The 27,985-nt window shown below is 40.2% G+C and overlaps 1 protein-coding gene across 1 annotated transcript in view; it reads right to left on the bottom strand.

Annotated features, from left to right (window-relative positions):
• Positions 1-2,215: 2,215 nt before the first annotated feature.
• The window catches only part of LOC139590765 (vasoactive intestinal polypeptide receptor 1-like), a 29,992-nt gene continuing 4,222 nt past the window's right edge, over positions 2,216-27,985 (bottom strand). The window contains exons 2-13 of the mRNA XM_071428476.1: positions 21,779-21,878; positions 18,365-18,472; positions 17,516-17,625; positions 15,208-15,305; positions 13,189-13,321; positions 12,611-12,764; positions 10,873-10,933; positions 9,692-9,761; positions 9,062-9,153; positions 8,261-8,390; positions 6,891-6,932; positions 2,216-3,480 (exon numbers count right to left, since the gene is read on the bottom strand). Of these exons, the coding sequence (XP_071284577.1) occupies positions 3,292-3,480; positions 6,891-6,932; positions 8,261-8,390; positions 9,062-9,153; positions 9,692-9,761; positions 10,873-10,933; positions 12,611-12,764; positions 13,189-13,321; positions 15,208-15,305; positions 17,516-17,625; positions 18,365-18,472; positions 21,779-21,878 (1,287 nt within the window). The 3' untranslated portion in view covers positions 2,216-3,291. The remainder of the gene's footprint in view (positions 3,481-6,890; positions 6,933-8,260; positions 8,391-9,061; positions 9,154-9,691; positions 9,762-10,872; positions 10,934-12,610; positions 12,765-13,188; positions 13,322-15,207; positions 15,306-17,515; positions 17,626-18,364; positions 18,473-21,778; positions 21,879-27,985) is intronic.

Below are 27,985 nucleotides of genomic sequence, written 5' to 3'. Positions count from 1 at the left end.
CTTACAGGGTAGTGTTTTCTTTTCCTGCAGCAGAAGCTCTTTGGGCTAAAAGGGTTCACTGGGAAGGAGACCCTGGAATCTTCTGGCAAAGTCAGTCCTGGCCCAACCAGGGATGAGATCTTTGCCATGCAGTGTTCCTTCTCCATAAACCACTGGTGCTTATCTCCCTGCATCAGTATCAGACAGGTCTGTGGGCCAGTATCACCAAGCCAAATGTAAAACACTCTCTAAAAACCCCTGTGCCTCTGGGTTTGATCCACAGGGGACTAAATACTATTCCTACAGGGTGTAAACAGGAGCAGAAATTCTGTTGTCCTCAAACAAAGACGTTGCCAGTGGCCAAAAGTGGAAATAGATCTCTGTAACACCTGAAGTGCTTCAAGGCTTCCTTTCTTTCATGGCCAAATCAAACCTGAAGAGTTTGATCATCAGGGTAATGTTTAAAGCAGCAAGTAAAAATTTTTAAAGCAGAACCAGAGCACACAGCCTTGAGCTGCACCAGGGGAAATACAGGTTGGATAGCAGGGAAAAGTTTTTCACAGAAAGAGTGAGAAAGTTCTGGAATGGCTGCCCAGGGAGGTGGTGGAGTCCCCATGCCTGGGTGTGTTTAACAAAGCCTGGATGTGGCACTGGGGGCCAGGGTTTGGTTGAGCTGTTGGGGCTGGGTTGGTCTCAATGATCTTGAAGGTCTCTTCCAACCTGGTCATTCTGGGAATTCTGGGAATTCCATTCAAACTCCAGAAACAGAGGATTCCACAGAAGATGAACTATTTCTGGGATTTTCCCCATCTTCCTCCATCAGTTACCATCAGCCTTTGCCTGTCCCTCATGGATCCCCCCCACAGGCTGCATCATTTAACCCATTGTTGGGCCAAAGTGCAGGTATTTGGAGCTGTGATGGGAAAATGGACACACCTTTAGTGAAATTGAGGCCAGAGATGTGTCATGGAGCAGCAGGGCTGGAGATCAGCACCCCAAAGCATCACTGAGGCAGCACCTGGGAGCAAAGGGAGCCACGGGCAGGTGGGGAATTGGGAAGGACAGGGCACATCTACGTATTTTCATTTTTGCTACATTTCAAATCACTGTAAATGGCCTTCACATGGATCTCCTCCATGACCTGAGGCAGCCTCAGCACTTTATTTTTTTTTTTTTGAGGGCTGGATAATGGGGCACAGGATGTGTCTCCCCTTCCCACCATGTGCAGAATGGCTGCACCAGTCAGTGTCTCCCTAATCACAAAACTCAAATCAAAAAGCAAATGTAGACCAGGTAATCTGGAAAAACCTCTAATTTCTAATTTTTTTATGTAGCCTCAGTGTTTGGGTTTTTTTTAGACAGAGAAAGAAAAGGCACCTCCAAAAGTATTTCAGCCACTCTACAAGGCCTGTGTAAATATTCACTATTTCAAAGACAAAATACCACACAAAAGCACATTTGTTCCAAATCCCACACACCTGATTTCAATGAGGAAAGCTTCATTTAGTCAAGGAGCAACTACCTTGAATTCAGTTGTATTTTCTGCAATTGAACAAATCCTCCTCAGATGCTCAAATAATTCTTGCTCTGGGTGTGTTAGGCAGCCTTGGGGAAGCTCTCAATGTGCAAAATAGATAAAGCTGCCTGCTGGAAGGATTTCTTTTAATTTAGAGCCCAATAAATCAAAATTTCTTAAACAATCATGCTGATATTATCAGAGTTAGAAATCTACTCTCAGAAATTTCAGACACCTTAACAAACTGTCATTGCTGCAACACCATAAAAAGCAGCTGGAAAAAGTAGGTTTTGATCTTTTAAGGGTGTCATGTAGTTCATAAAGGGATTCAAAAATAATTCCTGGAGAGTTAAACTCTGCCAAAGACACCAGGGGATTAGAGGAGGAGAAAGCAGCTGATGTGATTGAATTGTCTGCCCTTTGGGAGTGGTTTAAAGCTCACTCATGAGAGGTTTGGGAGCCCTGCTTGGCTCTGTGGCTGCACACATCCAGCTCCAGGAGGTGGCAGTGGCTCCACACGGAACACACAGCACAGCTAAACACGGCTTGGGACAGTTCTGCTGCTTTCCCAGGCTTTCCAAAAAGCAAAATATCCCTGCCTGGAGCATTCCTGACTCATTAACACACCCACACGAACTCAGGTGTGTCACCAAAAAGGGATCAGGGTTCTTTTCACAGCTCAAATCAAATATTTCTGCAATAAATTTTAGCACTCCCCAGGATTATTAACCTTTTATTTTATAAAGCCTCAAATGAAATATTCCAACTGACACAAAATTAAATGTACAAACTCAAATGGAATGTACAAACTGACATGAAGTAAATGTACAAGCTCACAACAGCTGTAATTGCCACTTACATTTTATAGATGTACATCATACATTTTGGATACAAATTCTCATTACTATGCCCAGCAACAAAACACAGGAACAGAGGTTACAAGTAAAGCTGATGAGAAGGTCAGAATAGACAAAATTACTCATCACAACAAACATATGGTATTGTGACAAATGGGTTAAATGCCTAATTAATAAACAACTTATTAGAATCATTTCTAGAAGCCTGGAAAATTCACCTCTTCTCTAATAGGACTAGAGATGAAGCACCTAAAATCAGCAAAGGCATTTCCAAGAGACAAATATTTGCTGACCTAAATAATTAACCAAGAGCAGGGCAAACTGAGGGACTGGAATGCAGGGTTTTTAAAGCTGAATTGATACTGGGACTCAGGGAGTGAATGGATGGCTGTGTTTATGTAAAAATAAAGTACACAGACATGAAGTAGAAAAATCATAAACTTATGTTTCTATAGTTGTAAGTAAGAATATGCCTTAAGTAAAAAACTGTATTGATAAGATGGTGAAGGGTTTATAATGCAGGGGTAATGTTGTATAGGATAAACTAAGAGTTTAGGAGTTACAATAGAAGCTGATGTGTGTGTGACAGAAGCCATTGGATAAAAGTATCTGCAGTCCAGGAGAAATAGGTGATAGGTCAGAAAAGCAAAATAAACCTTGTAACAAGTGTCCATTGGGTTAGAAAGTTCTACATTGTCTTGTAACAAAGAAATTATGACTACTCTGAGCTATGGCCGACTGCTTGCTCCTCTAAAATCTCACATCCTCTGAGACTGGTGTTTATCTGAGCAATAAACCATTCTTAGGCCAAAAATAGCCCCATCCCTTCATTGTTAGGGGGCGAGAGCTCCTGCCGCTATGGGAAGCCACAGAGGATCCAGTTGGGCGCCTCATGGTGGAACATTGCAGAGGGCCAGCAGCTGGTCCTGCTGGAGCCCCTCAGACCGTGGTGACACCATCCTGGAGCACCGGGGTTCTCCTCTTGGGGCTGATCCTGTCCAGCAGGGACAGCTGAGTGACGTAGGTGACAGGGCTGGCTTCCCTGGACAGGGCCCCGTGCTTGTGGTTGAAGGTCAGGTACTCCTGGTACTGCCACTTGCACAGCTGCTTCTTCAGCTCTGTTTGTACCTGCAGGAAGTTACAAACAAAGAGAAAATTAGGACTTGATGAACACTGGAGGTAAAATACGGCCAGAAGTCTGCTTGAGTACTTAGCCCAGATAAACCAGGATTAAGCTTTAACGCATTTTTAGAAGAATTTGATCTCTGTCCTTATTCCTTTTGAAAAGAAACAGATTTCATTTAAAAAAATCAGAGGATGGCATGCAGAAGTACATTTGGCCATCAGGGCAGGTTGCTGGCAATAATTATCATTTTGGTGGCCCCTATTCTGCCTTCATTTTCCCTGTTAAGCACACAGACAACCCCTGGGTACAACTTCATGGATGGCTCTCTGGATCTTCCAACAATCAACTAAACAAGAGGTCATCAAAAGTAATCTACTTCAGAAATGTAGTTTGAAAGTTTTGTTTGGGTGCAATCCCACAGTATGTCTTCTGAAAATGATAATTTCTACCCTGTATTTTTGATATGAGTTACTGTCAGGTTATAAGGTTTCAAAGTGGATCTCAGAATAGAAAATGCTGAGAGTGGCTTGTGTTCATGGTGAAAGGCTTTTTGGAACCAATTTTGTTTTGTTTGAGGAAAAAGGCTGGTCAGACGTAAAGCAATATGAATGGTCTGGTTTCAGGATCAAATGCTGGTCCTATTGAAGTAGAAAAGGAGACTAAAGGCTGTGACAGCAATAGGAATACACTGAAGAATTCATAAACATTTTCAAAAATAAGAAAACAAAAACTTGAAGAGGGAGGTATTTACTGGATAATTATTGAACATTCATGAAATGCTGATGGGCTGTGGCATGTTGTGTGCAGCTACTGGGAATGTATGAACATTGTGAGTTCATAGCTAGTAAGTGGTGAAAGAATACAATTCCAGCTGCATCATTTCCTCCACCAATCCAGTGTTCCAGCTCTACCCCAGCAAACTCAAGGCCCTCCAGCACTCCTCAGTTTCATCCATACTCATAACACCTCCCCTGGCAGCAGCACAGCCTCTCACATTGTCACAGACACTCAAAACTGAACAAACACACACACACAGAGAAAATAATAATTAGTTTTTATGATTGCAAGGAACCACAGCAGATGCACTGCCAAGTGGTAATGAGTGGCCAAGCTGCTCCAGGAGCAGATATCCCTAAGGAATGTGAAAAAAGCCAACCCAGCTTCATCCTGGGGCCAGAGATCAGGCTCTGCCTGTCCTGATTTTAACACCTACTGCATTTCTGTGTTGTGGGCTACAATATGCAAGCTATTAAAAGGCTGTTGAAGCAATTAAAGGGCTGCTGGCAAGGAGTCTGTGATACAGAAGGCTGTCGTGAACGGCGGAAGAAATGCCTCACACAATATGTGTGAATAGCAAATCCCAAAGTTTATTGAAAGCTCACCCATATTTATATTGGTGTTAATGAAGCTTATACATATTGCAAAAGCTGAGCTCATTATTGGTTAAAGCACACTTAGATCAACCACACCTACTTCTATGCTCTAATGATTATTTTGTTTCTATGTTTGCATTCTTCTAGCTTCTCTACCTAGGATATTTTCATTTTCTGGCAAGCAATTTTCTCCCCCATCTTCCCGTTGACCTTTGGCAGTGATTGGACACTGGTTTCACAATCCCCAGCTTGTTTCCCCTATCCTTATCCAATGGTATCACATCAAAGTGGCCTTTCTCAGCTAACCAATTATCCAAAAAGCTCTCCATAGAAGGCAGGTTGGAAGTAGAGCTTTCTGTTTTCACAGCTAAGTCCTGAAGGCACTCTCTCAGAATGGCCATTATAAATTGTTTTCCTAAGTAACAAACATAGCTTGGGAATTACTCATAGGTAGTTACTCACAGGTAGGGTTACTTGCACCTTGCACCTCCTTTTAGCCATTCCTGTGAGGTGCTGGGGTGTCTCCAGGGAAGGGATGGAGGGATTGGAGGGTAAATCCTGTGAGGAGCAGCTGAGGGGCTCAGCCTGGAGAAAAGGAGGCTCAGGGGGGACCTTCTTGGTCTCCACAACTCCCTGAGATGAGGTGGTAGGTGAGAGTTGGCCTCTTCTCCCAGGGAACAGGGACAGGAGGAGAGGGAACAGCCCCAAGTTGTTCCAGGGGAGGATCAGCTGGACACCAGCAGGAATTTCCCCATGGAAAGGGGGCTCAGGCCTTGGCAGGGGCTGCCCAGGGAGCTTTGGAGTGCCCATGCCTGGAGGTGTCCCCTGGAGGTGGCACTGAGTGCTCTGGGCTGGGGACAAGGTGCCCATGGGGCACAGCTGGGACTTGACAATCTTGGAGGGCTTTTCCAACATTAATAATTCCATATTGTATGAGAATTGCCCAAGTTTAAGCCACTGCAGAGACTGAGGCACCATTAGTGTGTCATTCTCAACTTATTTATTCACTTTTCTCAGGATGAAATGCAGTTTGACATTTTCTCATCAGTTTTGATTTGTTCTGCTCTTTAGGGGGAAACACCAGCAAATTTAGCGAGGTTTTTAAATGATGGGCTCACTACATTCTACTGCAGGGAGTTCAGCCAACTTCTACCATTGTTATAAAAACAGAAAAGAAAGTATTTGAACAAAAGTCTTGATTACATGAGCAGACCTGGAAAAGGGAAAAGGGAAAGGAGAAAGAGGAAAGGGGAAAAAAAGGGGAAAAGGGGAAAAAAAGGGGAAAGGGAAAAAAAGGGGAAAGGGAAAAAAAAGGGGAAAGGGAAAAAAAGGGAAAGGGGGAAAAAAAGGGAAAGGGGGAAAAAAAGGGAAAGGGGGAAAAAAAGGGAAAGGGGGAAAAAAAGGGAAAGGGGGAAAAAAAGGGAAAGGGGGAAAAAAAGGGAAAGGGGGAAAAAAAGGGAAAGGGGGAAAAAAGGGAAAGGGGGAAAAAAGGGAAAGGGGGAAAAAAGGGAAAGGGGGGAAAAAAAGGGAAAGGGGGGAAAAAAAGGGAAAGGGGGGAAAAAAAGGGAAAGGGGGAAAAAAAAGGGAAAGGGGAAAAAAAAAGGGAAAGGGGAAAAAAAGGGAAAGGGGGAAAGTAAAGGGAGAAGGGGAAAGAGAAAAGGGGAAAGGAAAGGGAAGGGGGAAAGTAAGCAAGTCACCAGTAGAAAATAAACCTAGAGAAAGAGAGGAGCTCTACATTGAGTTATCATCATGATAGCTATCAAAGATAAATCAGGAGAAATGTGCCCTGACAGGAAACTCAACAACCATTTTTAAAGGGTCATTGCTTCAAAGTTTATTTTGTGTCCTCCTGCCAGAACTGTATGAATACAAATAAAGTCAACAAAGCTACCAAAGGACAAAAAAAGATGTGGGGATGTCATGGTTTCAGGAGCAGATCAAAGACAGATCTGTTCTGAAAATAGGAAAAGAAATTAAAAAATGAGAGGGAACTGTGAATTTTAAAGGTTTTGATAATCTCATGTACTTTAGTTACTCACCTCTGCATTTGAGAAGCAATATAGGAGAGCAACAACAAAACCCTAGGACAGGGAGGGTAGGGAGAGGAAAAACATGGATTTAAAATCTGGAATCAATAACAGACATCGAGTTTCATTCACAGTGTGTGCAAGACAACAAATAATGCATATTTCCCAGTTTTCTATTGGAGTTCAGGCAGTGTGACACTATTTATTGAGTTTTCATAACAGAATTAAATTTCTCAGTGGACTGGTGACATTTCATATTTATTATTTATTATAATAAATATTATTTTTATAATAAATATCATTTATATATTTATATATTGTATACAATAAATATTATTTATTTATATACAATAAATATTATTTATTTCTTGTCCAGAGACAAAAAAGATAAACTTGCTGTTCACTGTATCCCACAAACAAATTCTCCCTCAGATAAGGCAAGCATGGGAGAGAGATCATTTGCAACACATGTCAATGTGGACAAGCTGTGGTGGGGTGCAGGGGAAGGGAAAATAAATCAGCTGTTCAGTACAAAATGTACCACACACAGGCCCTGACCCTCTCAAATCCATGTTCTGAGTAGTGGAACAGCAAAATCAACAATGAGATATTAACGTGGTTCACTGCCCCTGAAGGGTAAGGGCAGAGCAGGTGGTTATGTCCTCTAATTCACCACCCCTCTTATCATTATTTCAAGTAAAATCATTTTCAATCAGTTCACCTTAATCCACAGCCTGGTCTTCACGGTGTTCTGTCATTGTTATTCAAGAAACATAGATATTTTATTTATTTTGTGATTATTCATGCAAAGTCTGACCCAGAGATTTCAAATAATAAGGGAGCAAACAACAGAAGAGCTCCTGAAGGAGTGAGATGGGATGTGTGCATTGAATTTGGATGCATTAATAAATCCTGCTCTAAGAACCAGCCTGAAGTGAGGTGGTGTCACTGACACATTTATGAAAAATCCTTGTGCCAGGATTTCTTCTCCTGGCAAGATAAGAAACCTCAGCTTCTCCATGTTCTGCTCCTCTGGGATGTGATTTGGAGAATTGTTTACCCAGCATGGGAATTGTTTTTACTTAATAACCAATCCCAGTCCAGCTGTGTCAGGACTCTGGTCAGTCATGGGGTTTTATTATTCATTTCTTTCTAGCTTTCTGATGTCTCCTCTCCCTTTCTTTAGTATAGTTTTAGTATATCATTTTAATATATATCATTTTAATCTTTTAATATAATATATATCATAAAATAATTAATCAGCCTTCTGAAACATGGAGTCAAGATTCTCATCCCTTCCCTCATCCTGGGGACCCTCAAACACCACCACAGGGTGGTACAGCCCAGACATCTCAGGGCTGTTCAATTTTTGTCCATCTCACCTGAAATGAGCCCAGGCCCAGCTCAATGTAAAGCCGAGCCTCCAGCCCAGTGCTCTCAGGGAAAAATGCAAACACGATGTAGTGCACCCCAAAGAGGGGGATCAACAGTAACGTGGACTTTGCAAGTCTCCTGGAAAAGCAAGAATGAAAGAATAATGCACTGTTAGAAACAGGGAATGAGGGACAGCAATTGCATGTAGGAATGTTTTAAAATTCAGAGAACAGCTCCAAATGGAGGCAGCTGCATTCGTTTGGATGAAGAAATTTGGAGAAGTTGTGGAAAGGTCTTGTGACTGCACTGATGGGATCCCCAATGGTTGTGAGGGGTTTGTAAACAGCCAGGACCAGGCTTAGTCCTGTTACTGCATCTTTATTTATTGATATCTATTTTATTTTATTTATTTATATATTTTTTATTTTTTCTCTATTTATTTTCTCAATTTATCCTGTTACTGCAAGGAATTTATCCTGTTACTGCATCTTTCTCAATATGTGGCCATTTGTGTGGAAAGGACTGGGAGTGACATGGATCAATCACCTGACATTTGGTGTTTACACTTTCAAGCTTTTGAAGTTTCCTACTTTATTATTTTACTTTTCTCTTTATCCCTGACACATGCACCCCATCCTTTTTGCTCTGAAATAAAAACGACATGTGACATTTGGGCTGAAAAAGAAAGTTCACATTGTCATTTCTTCTCTTTCTATTGGAAGAGGAGTAGAACATTCTGTTCTCCTACTCATATAAAATTTTTGCAGCAGTTAGAACAGGTCAGTCCTTAGAGACACAGAAATACTCACACAAAGTGGCTTGAATGGCTCCCTCCTCCCTCCTGGGATTTCAGTTTATGGACAAGAATCCTGATCACATTAATGAATATAATAAAGTTAATCTGCAAAGACAAGACAAAATCTGTAAATTTACTACAATCCAGGACATGCCTTCAGTTGATACAAATAACTAAAAATCCCCACTTTTAGGAGCTGCACTGCTATAAACCAGTGCTCATCCCTTCTCAGCTCAGATCAATAGCTTTAAAAATTAATAATTATATTTCCCACCAAAATATAGTTGTACACAAAATATGGTGAAAGTTACGTTGAATTATTGGAGACCAACACATCTTAATATCACTTTATGTCTGATATTAATGCCTTGTACTTCTGCTCAGAACTTTAATTTAGATTTTAAATTTAGATTTTTAAATGATCTAAAAAAGTTCCCCCTGTTCTCGTCATTGTTTATGACAGGGATTATACCAGATACAGGCCTAAAAACCAGATTGCTCCCTCCCTAAATTCAGGTGGTATAAATTCGTGGATAAGGGGGATTTTTTTCGTCTTAGTTTACAATCATAAGAACTCATTTTAAAAGCACACTAGATAAAATTATCTAGATGCAGAAACTCGAGGGAAAATGAGAAACCTTACCAATACAGTCAGCAGGATGGGGCCTTTGATGATCCATAACACCACTCCATTTTCATCATCATCCCAACATCTGAAAGAAAAATGGAATCAGGTTTTTCATCTGTCCCATGGGAGCTTCCTCCCCACAGAAACTCTTCTGCCACGGGAAAGGGAATTGGTGGACACCAAGTTTATATCACTGTCTAAATGTCCCTGGTTTCCCTGTGGTCCAATCTAAAGAAAACTCAATCAGCAAGAATCACAGATTGAAGAACCAAAGCAAAGTGAAAGAAAACCACATTTGTATTTTTAAGCTTCTTTCCTGCTCTTCTTACCTCTCTCAATCAACTTCTTATTCAACTCTCCTGAGTTTTGACCAGGTGGGTATAAAAGAGAATCTTTTTCAGCTGATGTGAAATAATCTGAAAGCCTTCAGGATAGCTCACAGCAAACAATATTTCTATCTGGGGCTCATGTTAAAAGATACAGATAAAAATAAAATAAAATGAATGAAAACAAAAGAAGAAACTACTGAAGACAACGTTGATTGTTTGGGAAGTTCTCATTTGAGGAGATTTGGGTTCGTTATTTATGGTTGAATTTATACAGAAACAGCAATTTTCTTGTAATACAATTATTTCAAGGACTGGAATTAGGGATCTTAAATGAAATTTCAATAGTTAATATGATATTCTCAGGTTTTCTTACACCACATATGGACATGGATAACTTACAGCAAACAATATTTCTATCTGGGGCTCATATTAAAAGATACAGATGAAAATAAAATAAAATAATTGAATAGAAACAAAAGAAGAAATTACTGAAGACAATGTTGTTTGTTTGGGAAGTTCTCATTTGAAGGGATTAGAGTTAGTTATGGTTGACTTTATACAGAAACAGGAATTTTCTTGAAATACAATTATTTCATGGACTGGGATTAGGGAACTTAAATGAAATTTCAGTAGTTAATATGATATTTCCAGGTTTTCTTACCCCACATATGGACATAAAAATCACAAGACTTTTGGTATTTTTTCACTTATGTTCAAGCTGTAAAAATTAAAGGTACAGCTTTGAATCCTGAAAGTTTTTTCCCCTTACCTTTTTCTGTGCACACCTTTTTCCCCCTTCAAAAAAAAAAAAACAGAACACTGTAAAAAATAGGATTTTTTGTGTTCCTTATCCCAGCTCTGACTCACCCAGTGTTCTGTTGATGGATTCGTGTGAGGACCCAAGCAAACATCACGGCAGTGGGAGCTCCTGTGCAAACCAACAGCAACACAAGAATTGGTTTGAAAATCCTGTCCCTTGGAATCCTTTTTCCAATAGGTTCACAGTGCAGCAGGTTGGATTAAAGGTCAGTTTGTGGGTAAGACAATTTTCAATAACTTCATGAAAGAATTTAATTTGCAGTTCAGAGAAAGGAAAAAAAAAAAGAAAGGAATAAAAGGGCAGGAGAATGAAATCATAACAAAGGAGAACAGGGGATGTTGTGAAACCATGTTTTCAGAAATAAATGTAAAGAATTACTTGAAGGCTGGGATAGGAATTACAAGCACTTATGAAGCTGGAGCAAGCATTTATTTAGCTGGGGCTCTTTTTTCTTGTGGATTGTGGCCAACAAACACCCTTTGTACAGCAACTGGAAGAGTTCATCATTTTGTCCTAAAGACTCTAATCACCCCAGAGCAATCAGCTGATAAGAATTCCATGAAAATTTAACTGAATCCAGTGATTTCTAGCCTTGCTTTATCACTGCTTATCCTTCTGCCCTACATTTTTGACTGGGGGTTTTTAAGGCCTATAAAGCAGAAATTGGTTTTTCCCTCCTCCTGTGGAATTGAATTTTCAAAGACTAAGTGACTTTCAAAACTGCCACAAAAGGGACTCTAGTGTGAAACAGGTGCACCTACAGAAATATAGGGAATTTATTTCTAAGTATCATTTGAGCTGTGTGGGAAGGGCTCAGAATTTGTCCTTCCAGATTTTTGCCCTTTGCTCAACTCCTTTGAGCTGGGACCTTGTTAAATTCAAGTTGGCTTTTTAATTAAGGAAAATAAATATTTCCCTCCACATCACCTAAGATGAGAGTTATCCCTGAGGTATCTCGCACCTTCCACTGATTGCAGAAGGAGATGAGGATTACCACATTATTAATTGAGTTGTTTGCTTTCTTATCTCAAGTTGGCCATGATTAATCAAGGGCTGAGAGTCTACTTTCAGACAACCCTATTTGGAATAGCTCCAAAAGAAATTAATTACATTAAATAAAGTCTAAAACTCTAAAGGTGAAGGATAAATTAATATTTATTCAGGATAATTTGGATTTCACTTCTAAGCCAAAAATGTCATTGTAACTACTCAGTTTGGGTGCCTGCATTTTAGACCAGCCAAGGTGAGACATGGGAATATCTGAGAGTCACAAGCAACAATTCTGAGCAGTGAAATAAATCCTATTTATTTCACATTCCTATTCTGAGTATCAGAGATAACTTCAATTGCTGTATCACCTCAAAAGATTCCTTAAAGTCAGGAGATCTCTGAAAATAAAAGAAAACCAGAGCTGTTTGATTCCTTGGCCTGGACTCACATGATTTAAGATTAATCTGTCAAATTCTGCTTGCTAAAAACAAAAGGAAATTTAGTCACCCAAATTCCTGTAGTCAGTGGAGGAATTCAAGATATTTCTAGGATATTATCCAGCCATATCACTCATCCTCCTGAGGCCTGGATTATTCACCACCATGGTGCAAATAACTGAGATATAAAAGGGAATAAAATGATATTACTTGGATGTAACAGCACTGGATGAACGGGCCACTTCCCTCTGCAAAGTGTCACCTTTGACAGGCTCATTTCACCTCAAAACACAGATTTTATCCAGTTCTGCAAGCAACCAGAAACACTGAAGGGCACAAAGAGGAAGGGAGTACTAACCCCAGCCAGTAAATATGAACCACCACACAAACTTCTTGTTGGAAACAAAAGTCAGCAGCAGCAGGGTTTGCAGGTAGATCCCTTCGATGAGAAGCCAGAAGAAATTGGCTAAAATACTGAACTGGAAGAAGGCCACTGCAGCCTTACAAGCAACCTGGAAGTGCAGAGGAAGAAAAACCTTTTAGGTCTGCTCTTGTTATGGCTGGTTTCTACAGAACCGTAGGCAAAATTCAATGTTGCCACACAATAATGAAGAAGCAACAAAACTTCTGTAGGTTTAGGGTTTCATAATTTAAATTAACTTTATTTTAGATTTTTGAAAGGGAAATATTGGGGTTTTTATCTCACAGATTGAATTCTTTACTGGTAGAAATTGTTAGAGCTTCATTAGCGTCAACAGACCTAAATGTCAAAGCTGAGTGCAGACTTAGCACTTGGTATTTGGGTTTGTATAAAATTGTTTGTTTAAAGATTTCAGCTTTAGCAATAGGAGAAATAGTATGAAAATATCTCCCTGTTGCCTTCAGGTAAAGAATTAAATGTTCAGTCAAGGGGGACAGAGAGGGGAGGTCCAGTACCGTGGACATGAGGCAGTGGTCCATAGTTTCATCTGCAAACAAAACAGCATCTTTGGTGAAAACAGCAACTGCTCTCAAGATAAAGGAGACAAACAGGTGCATGTGGATGTAATTCCGTGTGCAGTGGAATTTTCTGGCATGGAAAGAGAAAATAAAAATTGTTCTTTGAGAGAAGTTACTCCAGGTCGCATCAAAAGTCAAACAGGAGCCCACGAGACTGCAGTAAATGCAATAAATGATCTGTCACTATTTGAGAGGCAGACAGAGAGACAGGAGGGAGCAGAGAAGCTGTTGCCTTTTTCAGCTAATAAAAATTCCAGGATAATTGTCTTTGGATCACCACACATTTAAAGGAGATGACAGAAACAGAGAGTAACTGTGGGGGTCTTGGGCTGGATTATGATAACACCTCTTAATTATTTTAAATAACATTTTTGTTAAACAAGCTTGCATCAGGCTTTTCAGCCCCATTTGGGTCAAAGAAAAGATTGAATTGGTGCCAGTCACATGGTATGGGATGGCTCCAGAGCAGTTGCCCTAAACTGCTTTAATCTGATGAGAAGCAGTTGAGGGAGCTGTGAAGGGGCTCAGCCTGGAGAAAAGGAGGCTCAGGGGAGACCTTGTGGCTCTGCACAGCTCCTGACAGGAGGGGACAGCCAGATGGAGCTGGGCTCTTCTCCCAGGGAACAAGGATAGGACAAGAGGAGAAGGCCCCAGGTTGTGGCAGTCACCCAAACTTGACATTGGATATTAGGGAAAATGTCTTTATGGAAAGGGTTGTCAATACTGGCACAGGCTGCCCAGGGAAGGGGTTGTGATGCCTCAAGTTTTAACTTTCATATTTTCCAGATTCTGTACTGCATTGGTATATAACTCCAAACTTCATATAAAGTGTTAGCAGGTTCTCTTCACAGTTCAGTCACACAGAACAATCCTTTTCCAGCCCCAGAACCAAGGACACCGTTGCAGCTTCAGGCCCAAAAAGTGTAAACAACAGCAAACTGAGGAGAGCAAACTGGGAGGATGGGACTGCATAACCTGGAGCTGTAATTGGACAATTAACCCCAATATGGAAATGGACCAAAACTTATATAAGTTGAAAACTCATGACTCAACATCCATCTTGGGTCCATCTTAAGTACAGCCATAGCCAGGCTCTTGTGCTGCCCAAGGTTTATCCTTTGAAGGCCTTTTAATAAATCCCTAATTTTTTCCTTTAACTCTGTCCAGCCTCTGTTCCAGGTCAGCCTCTCTAGGCATCAGTTGAGTCCCCAACTCTGTGGGAATTTAAAACCCGTGTAGCTGTGGTGCTTGGGGTCCTGGGTTAGCGATGGACTCGGCAGTGCTGGGTTAATAGTTGGACTTGATCTTAAATGTCTTTTCCAGCCCAGTATTCCTCTGGTTCCCTTTCTCTAGACTGCCCAGTGCACGTTTTGCTTTCAGCTGAAGGAATCTCCCCCAAGGTTTGGGCACATCAGCCTGGTGCTCCTGGGTCCCTCTGTAAGGGCCTTTGAGACTGCCAGCCCGCTCCAGTCAGGGAGCTGCTCTGTGCTCTGCCTCAACCAAACCCCAGATCCACTTCCTAATAACCAACATCATCAAATGAGGCATTGAAATTTAATTAAATCTCTTTGTTATAGCTCTCAGTTATGGAAGCCATAGCCCTTCACAGAGGGAATGGACAATTTAGGAAACTGTTCACAGGATGTGAGATAATGTTTCTGCAGAGTCTGTCCTGCCATGCACTGTATGAATGATCAAAAAATGTTAAAATTGATCTAAAGTTAGAGCATTTCCACTGTATGGTGTCATTAAGGAGATTAACAGAGAATGCCCAGCTTGATTGTTGTAACATTTGAAACATTGCAGCCCGAGTAGGGAAGGACCCGCCGCCATCAAAGGATTTATGTCTTAGAATGATTAGAAAACAACCATAAAAAAATCCTACAAAACAAAAGCACAGAGGATCTGAGAGAAATTGTCTTAAGGCATGCTGAGAAAAAGCCCATTTATATTTACCTGAAGGCAGCAAAGACAATTAGAGCTGTAATGAGCGAAGTCACGGATGCTGCATAGCCAGCGGTGTAGACATGCCAAAATGCAGAATAATAGGATTTCTGAGGGGAAAAAAAAACACAGCCCAATGCAGGTGGTGGTGCTGGATGCATCCTGGGGGGCTCATTCCACTGGGACACATTTCCCTCATTCAGTCCCACAATCTCTGTGCTGTTTTTCATGCTTAAGATCTGTTTCGGGATTTTCCACCACTAATAAAAGTTTTCCTTTGAGTCTTACTTAACCCTACACAGGAGAGACGTTTCACACTCCACAGTCTTATCTGACCCCTCTGAGCATGTTCTGCAGGAAAATATTAACTGTGGTATGTAAACACCTTTTCTCATGTCAGTACATAAAAACTCTGGAGCACTGGAACGTTCTGGTGGGGAGATTTGTGAAGCTGTTGCTTTAGACCCGGGCCAAGTTCAATAAGTATTGATTTTCATAAACAGCTACAGCTGAAAGAGAAATAAAACTCTCAATTTGATGGTGAGAAAGCTGAAACATTGATAAAGAGTCACATCAGGTTGTGAAGGTAATTAAAAGCCAAGGAAATCACCTCACAGTCCTGAATTCTCTGGACAATTCTTCCTTGCTGTGTATTGTAGCACTGTAAATTTTTTTTTATAATTTCCTTGTTCTCAATTAAGACCTTTATCCTAAGAAATCTTAATCTATGTTCTAAAAAAAAATAAAGCTTGTTTAATTGGCTTTAACTATGCAAATTTTATTCTGATTTACTACAAGATCTCCTAATTATTTAAAATCCCATGACACTAAATTCTCTGGACCCAGGCAAATTTCCTCCTTATAAACCCAATGGACACTTTGTTCTCTAACTGATCCCAAATCTGTTTATAAAAAAGGCTGCAATTCTAGGTTGAGACAACAAATTAGAAATTTTAAATAGATCCATAAAGAGATCTTGTAAACCTGACATGATATGAATCATCCTGGTGTTTCTGCAATAGTCCTGATCTTTTATACAGAATTTTCAAAACACAGATGAAAATTGGAAAAGAGATTATTTAATTTAATAATAAAGGGTTTCAATTATTTTATCTGGTTTTGTAGGATGGATTAAGAAACAACACTAAGCACAAAAGACATCATAAGTGTTCACTGCACATACAAAATACAAAGCAAGTGGCTCTAATTTTTACTCACTTCCCTATGTGTGCAGTGCAGCAGAGATTGCTGATTTTATCTTCCTTTTGTGGTCAAACGTTGTGGATTTGACTGGAATAACAAGCTAAACACAGACAGAGCACAGACAGCAGCTCTGTGCAGAAATCTGCTATCTGTGTGAAATATAAATACAGCTCCTTGCTTGATTTTAGCCTAGACCAGCCAGAAATGATGCCTGGTTTAGCATAATCCAGGGAGGGCATGGAGAAGCCACCTGGAGAGTGAGTTTAGCCCTGTGGGAGAGCCCCATGGGGGCTGGAGATGTGTGCTCCAGAATACACCTCCTTTTATGAATTTACATCCCTCTGAACTGTTCAGGTTATTTCCAGCATCTTTCTAGAAGGCTTTTAAGCTGTTATTTAAATTTTCTAAGCATTTATTTAAGCTTTAAAAACATTTCTCTTTTTTTCTTTGCAAATCACAAACATTCTTATTTATAGAAGGTCATTGAGCTCTAGATATGAACTCCAGTAGGATGAGGAGGAATGTGGAAATTTAAATCATATCAAGATGTGGATGTGAAAGAAAGTCTGAAGCTTAATTGAGCATGAATGATGATTTTCAGAGAGGAAAAATATTCACTTCCTGCTCCACTGAATACCTGATGTAAAGTGGGAAATATTCAGTGGCATCCAAGAGTTCCCTCCTAAGGGTGTGTGTTGACCACCAAGCTATAAAGTTAAGAAATATTTTTTCTATGACTCAAAGATAATCTGAAAAAAAATACAAATAGGAGGAATAAAAAGGAATTTTCCCTGAAAAGAAAAAAAATCCCTGAGGATTGGTGGGTAGGGTTTCCCTGAGAAATGTGTGCATGATAAGGATTTACATCACCTCTGTCAGGGAACCAAATCTTAGTTTGGACAGGTGAACTAAGCATGAGTTTAACCAATGGGAGAGTTTTGGATGAAGAGGACAGTGCTGACTGCTGCTCACTTGCTTTATGTTAAACCCAATTTTTTAAACAAGTTCTAAGTATACCTAAAAGTTTTGGGTTTAGCACTGAAAACGGGCAATTTTCAGATGTCTGGAGCATTCAGCTGCTCAGGAGATGTTCAGAAGCAGGAAATGAAACTCCCACCTGATCCTCAGGTCCTTTACTGGAACCTTCATCAAAGCCACAGGCAATGGTGTATGGTGGGAATGGCTCTGACCAATATTCCTCCTGTGTACAGTTCCTCTGAAGGAAACCTTCCAGGGGAAAACACAGCAGAAAATGAATTAGGGGTGCTGCTGTTCTTTAAGTTGTGATGAGTGGCAACGATTTCGTATTACCCCTTTGATTCCTAAGTTAGGGACTTAGAGGTTGAGTCATGTTCAGAGAGATTAGCTATAAGAATGACAATATTCTCTATATCTATCCTTTAAAAAATTGAGGGACACGTTCCCAGTCATTTCAAGATGCAGTGGGACTTGTGCATTTCATATGGGAAATCAACTCTGTAAATTCATTCCTTCCACAGAGGAAATCAAATTATATATTCCTAACATATTTTGGGATTTTGGGCAAAGCCCTGAGCCATCTTTTCCAGACTGGAAGCTCCATACAAGTTTTAATCTTGGTCCCGCTCTGACTGGAGGATTGGACTGGCTGACCTTAGGATGTTCTTTGTAATATAAATTAATGCACAGTTTTATAAATCAGTGATTCTAGGAGATATTAATTTATAAATTTAGCAGCATGGTGCACTTGTCTATTGTATTTACATCGCCAAAGGGATTAAATAATTCAGTAGAGCAAAACACAAAACACAAGAGTGTCAATATTGACCCCAAGCTGAGATGTGTATCTGGATAATTACTGAATGCTGACTGACATAAGAGCATTGAAAATCAGGAAAACATGAAAGAATCCTCAACTACTAGAATTCACTTTTAAAAAAATTTAAAAAAACCCAAATAGGGATAAGAAGAATGGGAAAAATCTTGCCATGTGTACTGGTGAACTCTTCAAAAAATCGTGGGCAGGGAATTTTAACCACTTCCCCAAAAGTGGCTCTGGGCCAGCAGGTTAAACCATCCCAATCTCTGGCACATCCTGTAAAAAGAAAAAAAAAAAAGTGCCTCTAAATAAAGAAAATCACAGAGAACATCACACATTTGATCTCCCATAATGAGACTGTGGCTTTCCCACTCATTCACATGCAAGAAGAGCCACAGCAGGACGTGCAGCTCTGCAAATGAAGGAGTGCAGTGTTTTCCTTTTCTCCTTGAATGCATCCTTGCTCACACTTGGTATTCCAGCTGGACCTTCCCCCTCCTTATCTCATGAGAGAATGTACCTGAAATTCAAGCAGACACAATCCCAAAGTCAAATCAATTGGAGCTCTTTTGTGTTGTCAAAACAAAAGTCACCGAAATAAAAGTATTGAATAATGATTAGCACTTGGGATTTCTCATTACTCCTTTCCCATTCCTTGAGATTTCTCATTAGAGAGTCTAACTGAAATGCATCAGACTTAAAACTCAGCATTAACCTCTTTATTTCATGTTTAAAAATCTAGCAATTTCACCTGGCTTAAAGGAAATAAGGGCTGAAGTCCCAGTCTTAGGCAATCAATGGCATTTTTGTGATGGATTTCCAAAGGGATTCAATTCATCCCAAACTAGAACATCTCAGCATTGTAATAAATGACCCTCACTGGGAGTGGGTCTGAATGTGGAATTCATGAGGTTCCCTAAAGCAGAGACTGCTGGCTGACGACACAGGGTGTGCTCCTGGCTCTGAGCTCCCTAAAAAGGATTTTCAGAAGTTTCAGTGAGTCACAGCTTTGTCACAGCTTTGTCACAGCTGCATCACACTGAGACCTCAAGCTGTTGGCAAGTGGGCGTGGGGGCAGCACAGAAAAAATTGCCAGCATGTAAATGTGCCTGAAACAATAAAAAGAACCCATCAGGCTCTAACCAAAACGAATCTCTAGGCAGCCATAAGGGGGATATAAAGCAGGGTTTATATAAAGTTGGGTTGGGAGATGTTATTTCCTTCCATGATTCTTCTCTACGATGGATGACGAGGCAAATCTGAAGTTGTCAAGTTGAAATGTGGAAGCAATTCTTGCCTGTAGCTGAGCAAAGTTCCTGACTGCCTTTCAAAAGGATAGTCCTGAGAATCTCCCACAGAATTATCCTCACATCACCCTGGGGAGGATGAAATTCCCGGTGTACCCAATTTTCCAGGGAAAAGAGAGGCCCTCATTCATTAGCTGTAACTTTAATTGCCTCAAATAAGTCAGCTAATCTCTGTTATGTCCTTTTTGTGATCAACAGAAGGAGACAGAGCCTTCCAGAGCTGATTCATCCCAAATATTGGTGCCTTCTTCCTGAGGACAGGATGAATCATACTCTGCAGATACCTGGCTCTCACTGATGCTTACAGCCTAAACTCAGCTGCTAATTGTCAAATTAATGAAGTCAGGTAATATCAGCCCCACTTAGACATGCAGTGGCCCCCACACTTACAATTAGCAGCTGAAATGGTTTTTTTCTTAGAAAAGCTTGGGAGATTTGAGGGGCTGGGTCTAAAAATCTATTTTATTTGGCAATGTGGAGTTAAAAATTTTATTTATGTGACCTTGTATAGGAACAGAACTTGTATGTCTTAAGTCTTAGAAATTATTTATTGCCGGTGACTCCTACAGTTCATAGCAAAGAAACAGCTGAGTGCAGGGACTGAAAGGGAATTTTACATCCAAGGTTTTCAAGAGTCTGGTGGTGTCCAAATCACCCAAGACTCCACAAAGAAAAGTGAAATAAGAGTTGTAGCTATGAATGTTGACACCATGGATGTTTAAGTCTTGTTCAGTAATCCAGGAAGTTTTAGACAGTGAAGGAAAAATAAAAAAGGGAGTTAGGACTTGATTGATTTGACCTATTTTACACATCTGCTCCAAAATTAGAGTAATTTCACCCTGGCTTCTGCTGGTGGCATTCATTGGACACTGCTCTGTACAAGAAAAATGTGGAACAACTTCAGACTAAACTCTCTGCCACACAGACTGATTCCAGCCCAAATTCCCTGTGACTGCTGAGGTTTGACTCTGCAAACTGTGATCCCTCTGTTTGTCTAGCTGAGCTCCTGAAAACCGAAACACAAGCAATGGACTTGTACCCATCTTAGTGTAGCTTCCAGATAAAGCATTTGGGATAAATTAAGCTTAAATGATGTTCACAGTTTTTGGATTTTCACCTATTTACTAACAGACCAAAACTGCAAATTTTTTCCAGCCCTAATATTTAATCCCAAACTATATTGAGAAAGGCTGTAAATATTAGAACAGACTTTTCATAAAGTCTTATCTGGAGAATAAAAAGTGGAAAGGGGAGCTTTGAGAAGCTCAGAGAGGAGGTTGAAGATTTTTTAAAAAGTTTGACAGAACTCTCAGAGATTTTCATTTCTTTTGTTACAAACAGGATTCTAAAACCATGTCATTATTTTTGTGTTGAAGAGGAAGATGCCTGGAATGACATCCTGTAATGTAGGTAACAATTAATTTTTGAAAATGCCTAATTTATAACAGATTTTTTGTGGTGGGTTACTGTGTGTTCTAAATGCAAAATGTGCCCAAGAGGTATTTTGGACTCTATTAAAGTGTGTGTGAGAAATAGCACCAAAATAAAATAGGAAACTAGAAGAGGAACATGAAGCATGGGAGTGACTGGAAATTCTGCAGAATAATACGAAAGATAAAGGAAATATTTTGGGGTTAGACTCTGATTTGCACCAGGCTGCTAAAGGCAGACTTCCCAGTGGTTCTAAATATTCTATCCCAACCAAATGCATGAGGTATCTTTGTCTCATAATTCCTCTGCAGAGAACAAACATCTTCAAATTCATGGAACTGAAAAATCTCACTGAGGTGGATTCCAATTTTTCTAAGCAAAGCTGGCCAGAATAAAATATGGCTGAGTTTTGAAATAGTCTGACCATTCAGAAATTCCATGCTGAGTTATTTCTACGCATGTTTCCAAAACCCCAGGAGGGAACACCTTACACGGCATTCTAAATACATTTTACAGGCTTTGTTTTGTGTTCATTTTAGTTTTCAAAATTTGTATCATGTGATAGACTTCTGAACACCACCACAATAAATCTCTACAAGCAAACAAGCAATCACTAAATTTGTAAAAATGTAACATTTTGAAAAACTTGGGATTTTCTTTAACTTTTTTGCCCCCTCCCCAAAGAATATTTTCACCAGATTGGAAATGATTCCCAATGTGATACAATTTCAGTAGGGTCTTGAGGACTATTCTGGGGAGTTTCTTTGGGGTTTTGGATGTAAATAAAGAAGACTTCAGTAAAGTGAGACATTCCAAGCCAGGGGATGCCCATCGGGAGCTTTACCTTTAAGATCAGGTGAGGCAGATTCGTTGTGTTGCGAGCACAGAGCCTCCTCTTTGACCACCTGCTGGAATATTTTGCATTCTGGGTGGATTCCCGTAACCTTGGCAAGAGAAAGACAAAAAAAAGAAAACAAACAAACAAACAAACAAACAAAAAAACAGCAAACAACCAACCAACCAAAAACAAAGAAAACCACAAAAAAAAAGACACAAAAAACCCCACAAATACAAAAAAAAAAAGCCAAAAAACAACCAACCAACCAAAAACAAAATAAAAAAAATTTAAAAAAAAAAAACACACAAGAACTTCTGTGATTATCAGAATGAGAAAAGCCAGTTTGTACTTCATGAGTTATATCTTGAGGTCTGTGAATGTGAAAACTCCAGCTGAAGCTGTTTTGTTGTTTTTGGGGTTTTTTTACAAATAGAACATACACAGCACCTCTTCTCCAATCTGGATATTTTTATCCCCTTTCCTTTGCAGTTATGTTTTCCACAAAACTTACATTACATGCTCACAGGTTTTGGATGTTCATACATTTCACCAATTGGCCAAAATTGGATGACTCCACCAGCTGTGGGATTATTCACATCAAGTTCTTCCAACTTAAATACAGCCTGACCACAGAAATATTTCCTCTCCATAAACCAAATAACATTAAATAATTATTTAAAGAATGCTAGTCTTGGCCATAATTTATTCTGAATGATTGAAAAATTCTATAAATGTGTTATCCAAGGATGTTGCACACACATTAGACCAAGGAGCTGCTTCCATTTTAACAGATGAAGAAATGAGAAAAAAAAAAAATTTATTTGATTGGGGAACTTAAGGAATTTTTTTTCCTCTCACAGATAAGGGTACATTGAAGCAGCTAAATGGATTTCTAGACAGCACTTGTTTAATGGGGTTTAAATTCATCCTCTTAGTTACAGATATTTAGTCCCATTTATTGCCATGTATTTTGCTTGACCTCCATCTCCCCCTCCAGAGGGTTTCATGTCCCCTGTACTCCTGTGATTGTGAGATGTTCTTAATGTTCTTAATTAAATGTTCTTAATAACCTACACAACCCCAAAACAGCTTCCTCTGCAAAGGCAAAGAAATTCTGAGAAAGAAACTGCATGTCAGTGTCTGCACTTGATTTATCTCATCCTTTGCAGTCCTTGGGAATGTCAAGGATGTCTCAGTCCCCCAGTTGCATCTCCAGGATGTTAAACATCCCTCAGATGTAACCCACAGTCCAGAAATGGTTGGGATGTTTGGGATGTTGGAAAATATCTCAGCCCTCTTGTGTAGACTCTGCATCAAATACAGACTCTACATCAGTCCTGTGCAGAAGTCTAAAATGCATTATTTGAAATCTCAAATGCGTTATTTGAAATCTCAGATGCGTTATTTGAAATCTCAGATGCGTTATTTGATGTCTCAAATGCTTCTACACCTTTAGGAAACTGAGTTAAACTGAGTAAAGGAAGCCACTGAACTGGATACTGGATGAACTATTGGGATATTGGGATTTTCAAGACATAGGGAGTCTTACATGGAATAGAAATTATAATTTTTGTTTTGTTTCTTGCTTCTTTCTGACCTGTGCTATTTAAAACAAAGCCAGGGGGTCAGTTAGCAGGGATTTTAGTGGAAAATGGATGGACTGAAGACTTTCCAACGTGTTTTTGAGGAAGGCTGTAGGCCCTTTTAACCTCTAATGACTTTAAAAAGTCAGTGCAGATGCAAACATCACATCCATATTGCCTTTTCAACCTCAGAAAACTGATTTATCGGCTTTCAAAATGTTTTCAGTGAGCAGAGCAACCAAGATTTCTTTTAGCTTCCACAGAAATGTTACTGGAAGTTATGCAGACAATTCCATCCCAGCAATAATATCTGCCAAGGGGCAAAAATTAGAGCGCAACTTCATCTTTAAAAACCTTTCAAAATTCTGCCTACATTTGGGTTTTAAAGTAGCATAGACAGATTTGTCTTAATTATGAGGCCCCAGAGATGGTTCATCCATGCTAATATTAGAACAGAAAGAGGATTAGGGGCACTGTTTGAAAAGAAGTTAAGACATTGTGCTTTTTTTATTACTTACTTATATTACTCCAGTGGGTAATTCAAAATACATTTTATAAATCAGCATGAGTGACTCTTAAAATAGTACTTTTTGCTCTTCAACTATAGTAACTCAATTCTGAAATGAAATTTTTTCAGGTATTAATAGGATGCCTGCTCATCACTTTACATTTAAACAGACATTTCACTTTGCAGTTTGCCCACATAACAAATGAGTTCTCTGAGTAGAAGTAACAAAATAATTGCTCCATAAATCTCTCAGTATTTCATTTCATAAAGGTGGATTCAGCTGGACAGGGAAAATGCCATTCCTCTACTTCCTGGAATTCCTGGATTCTGTTATAGTGATAATTTTGTATTTGAAATATTCTTAGGTTTGGAGTTTAACAGGCAGGGCAATTTGAGATGATGCTCTACCATCTACTCTGAGTCCTCTGCCAAAAGTTTATGCTAAAAGGCATAACCCAAAATGCAAAACAAACCACAAAATCTGCAACGTCTTAGGAAAAAAGCACCGAGGAGTGGTGGGTTAAATTAACTCCCACCTCGTGCCAGAAAAGTTGGGCATCCTAGAAACACACAGAAGCAGTTCTGAAAAGATTTCAGAGGAGGAAGAGTTCTGTTTTCTCCAGAAATCAGCCTGAGAGACGCGGGCAGGTGGAATGAGGGACACTGAGGGAGTGTGCCAGACTCCTGCTGCTCAAAGTGGCTGCACCTCCTGTCTTCTCCCCCTGCTAAATCCACATCTGCTGAACCAGAGCTTCAGTCACCATTACTCATCAGAGCTGTGGGAAAAATGGAATTCTTCATTTGCAATGGCTGGGGAAGATCATACCCCACCCCTGGGAAGGCGGCACTGCCTTGGTTTTACACATGACAGAGGAATTGCTGAAACAGGTCCAGGTAGTCAGGCCTACCTCTGAAATTTATCTGGTGATAAATCATCAGGAAAAAAAAAAAAAAAAAAAAAAGATGTGATGATTTCTTTTGGAAATCCTGATCCACTGGTAGTGATACCCAGAGGTTGGGAAGGTGCTGGCACAGGGTGCCCAGAGAAGCTGTGGCTGCCCCTGGAAGTGTCCAAGGCCAGGCTGGACAGGGCTTGGAGCAGCCTGGGACAGTGGGAGGTGTTGGGGTTGGACCTGGCTGATCTTTAAGGTCCCTTCTGAAGAGAGTGGTAAAGAGAAAGAAGGCAAGGGCGTGGTAAAGAGGATGAGACAGTGAGTTCTCGTTACAAAACCATAAATCTTCCTCTGTGCTGAATATTCTAATTCTCACCAACCAATCTAGTCCAAGATACAAATCCTGTAGCATTTCCATACAGCCTATAAGAATCACTACATTACCATACTGTGTTACATTTTAAACCCTAAAAACTCCTCTTTGGGCCCCTTCTGCCAAGCTGTAGGGTCTGCTCTGACCCTTGGGCCTGTCTGCAAGCAGAGGGTGTTGTTCCATCAAAAGGGGATCACCTTCAGTCCAGCCACACCATTGTTTTCCAGTTGTTCAGTAACTGAGGGATCTCAAAGCTTGATTTCATTTCAATCTCACTTATAGTTTCTATATTCTCAAAATCTTTTGCCAGACAATCATATTGATAAGGCTTTCCTGTTTCATCTTCCCCAACACCTTCCAACCCAGCCCATTCTGGGATTGATACCCACGGTGGTACTGCAGTAAATCCCACTGACATTCATAGGTAGAGCAATTAATCATTGGCTCAGATTTGTTTCCTTCTGGGTTCTGGATTTGGGGTGGGCAGGGCTACAACCACAGGAGCCCAGACACGTTATCACAGACCAGTGACATTAAATATTAAATGTGGAAACCCAAAGCACTGGGAATGTTTCTGTGTCTGCTCTGGGGTGCCCTGGCCCCCAGGGCAGCACTGACTCTGACCCTCATTCATGGAGAAAGTTTCCCAGACTTCAAGATAGACTGGAACCCACAAAAGTGTGAAATAGATTATAGAGAGCAGTGCAGGTGTGTCACTGGGTGAGAAATTGAGGTTTTGGGGTTTTAGTGTGTTGTGGATGGAAGCAGATGGAGGGCACAGGGTGTCATCCTGGGTTTCTGCTCCATGCTTCTTCTTCCTCCTTCTCCATGGGTTTGGGTGGCATTTTGTAATTGGGCAGAAAAGTCCCCATTGCAGCTCTGTGGGATCAGTGATTGGGTTCAAAGGGAAAATAATCCAGGTGTCAGCTCTTCATTGGACAGTTTAGTCTGAGAAGGCCTTGGAACAAGAGATTGTGGCCATTTTGTGCCTTCTAATGAAAAGCTGCTGAACTCCCAGTAGTGAGGCTGTTTTACTGATAAGAAATAATAAACACCTGAGTGTGAACATGAACTACTGTCTCAAGTGCCTTCAATCCAGACCCAGAGAAACCCACAACTGGAACCACCACAATTAAATATCACTGACACTTCAGGGCTTGAGAATCAACATCAAACCCTATTTCAGATGTAACCTACAGACTATCCCAGCAGAAGCCAAAACAGGGGTGGTGTTATTAATTTATAAACATACAGCCTCACTCAAAGCAATCCTACTGTTGGACAGAAAAAAAAGAAGAAATGATACATATACAAGAAATGAAGAGCAGTGATGATGGTTCAATTCGTTGCTTTTCCTCAGGCTTTGAGAAAAAGAAAGACATAGAACCATTGTACAGTGAAAGAAAAGCCTTGTGGGCAGAGCATTACTTGTGATTTTTTTGTCTGTGGCTTATTTTCTGTTATTAATCTCACAGTGCCTTGAGTGAAAAGTTTTTGCTCTGATCTGACTGCAAGTGTTGTGTGATGGGGCTTTCTAAAAGAGCAGGAGCTCTGCATTTGGTGCAGGGGCATTTTATGGCAATTTGGGAGACATCTGCTGAAAAGTTGGCTTTTGTAGGGAAAAAGTAGCTCCTGCTCATCATAAAAAAAGGAAAATTTAGGAACTGAAGCAGAGCAGAGCTTTCTGAGGCAGACAAGTCCAATCTGGCACAGTGTTCCCTGCCACAGCAGGAAGTGTAAGAGGCTGATTTAAGATGTTATTCCTTGGATCAATATTTCCCAATATCTCAGCAGTAACTTGGCCTGACTCTCACTTGAAATCACAGTGGGGTGCTTTCATTCCAAGATTCACACATAAAACTTTGAAATTTTAGGTGGACAGTCCTCAAGGAATTGAGCTCTGCATTCCTGAGCATCATAACACAAAGGGGTTTTTTTTTACTGGATTGAATGTTACAGACCAGCTTGAGTCAAAGTTCACAGGGGTATTTTGATTTCTAGTCCTTGCCATGAAAACAATCTTGCCTGGAACACAGTGAACACTAAAAAATGACCTATGAATTGAACACTAAAAAATGACCTATGACAACCATGAGCCTGCTAAAAAGCTGAGACAGCTTAGAGAGACAAATGTTTGGCTTGCATTGAATTTTAGACTTCATTTTCTTCACATCTTGTAAGGTTATTGCACTGAAACCTTAAGTGGCTTATTCACTGAGAGTGGTATAACATGGTTTTCTATTTCCTCTGTTCCATGATAGTTTATTTATTTCCCCAAATCTGCATAGAAAAATCAAAGTAATGGCACTTTGGGCTTAGATATACTTATGCTGGACAACAGGAAATTTAGCAAGCACTGGGAGGAGTGTTTCTAGCAACATCTTCATGCCACACTTAGTGCAATTTAATTAAAAGCAATCTTTCCTGAGAGTCCATTCCAAAATGGTGCCCCTAAGCTGCTGTGGGGGTAGAAAAACTGTAATTTAGATGTCACACAAAAGACAAGATCTTCACTAATTAACAAGTCCATTAGCCCACTTGGGGAAAAGTAAGGACATTTTCTATGCTCTCTGAAAATTAGGGAAGTGCTTCAAAGCTGGGCACTGAATAAATTATTCACCTTTGAAAAAGCAATTCCAGGGGATCAAAGAGCCAGCAGTAACACTCAGTCTTTTTTGAAAATTAATCAAAGCTCGAAGAATTGGCTGAATTCATTGACAAGATGAGAGGGCTTCAAGAACTTGAAGGCTCTTTCCAGTGATCTGTTTCAGCTTCCCATGCCCTGCAATCCTAAAGCCTCACAAATAGGTTTTACGTCAAGTACATAAATCATTGACTGAGAATATTCATCACTGC

This window comes from Agelaius tricolor, unplaced genomic scaffold, assembly GCF_023055355.1.
Source record: "Agelaius tricolor isolate 1412-34295 unplaced genomic scaffold, bAgeTri1.0.p SCAF_6, whole genome shotgun sequence".
NCBI classification, from domain to species: domain Eukaryota; kingdom Metazoa; phylum Chordata; class Aves; order Passeriformes; family Icteridae; genus Agelaius; species Agelaius tricolor.
This window is presented reverse-complemented; position numbering and strand designations above follow the sequence as displayed.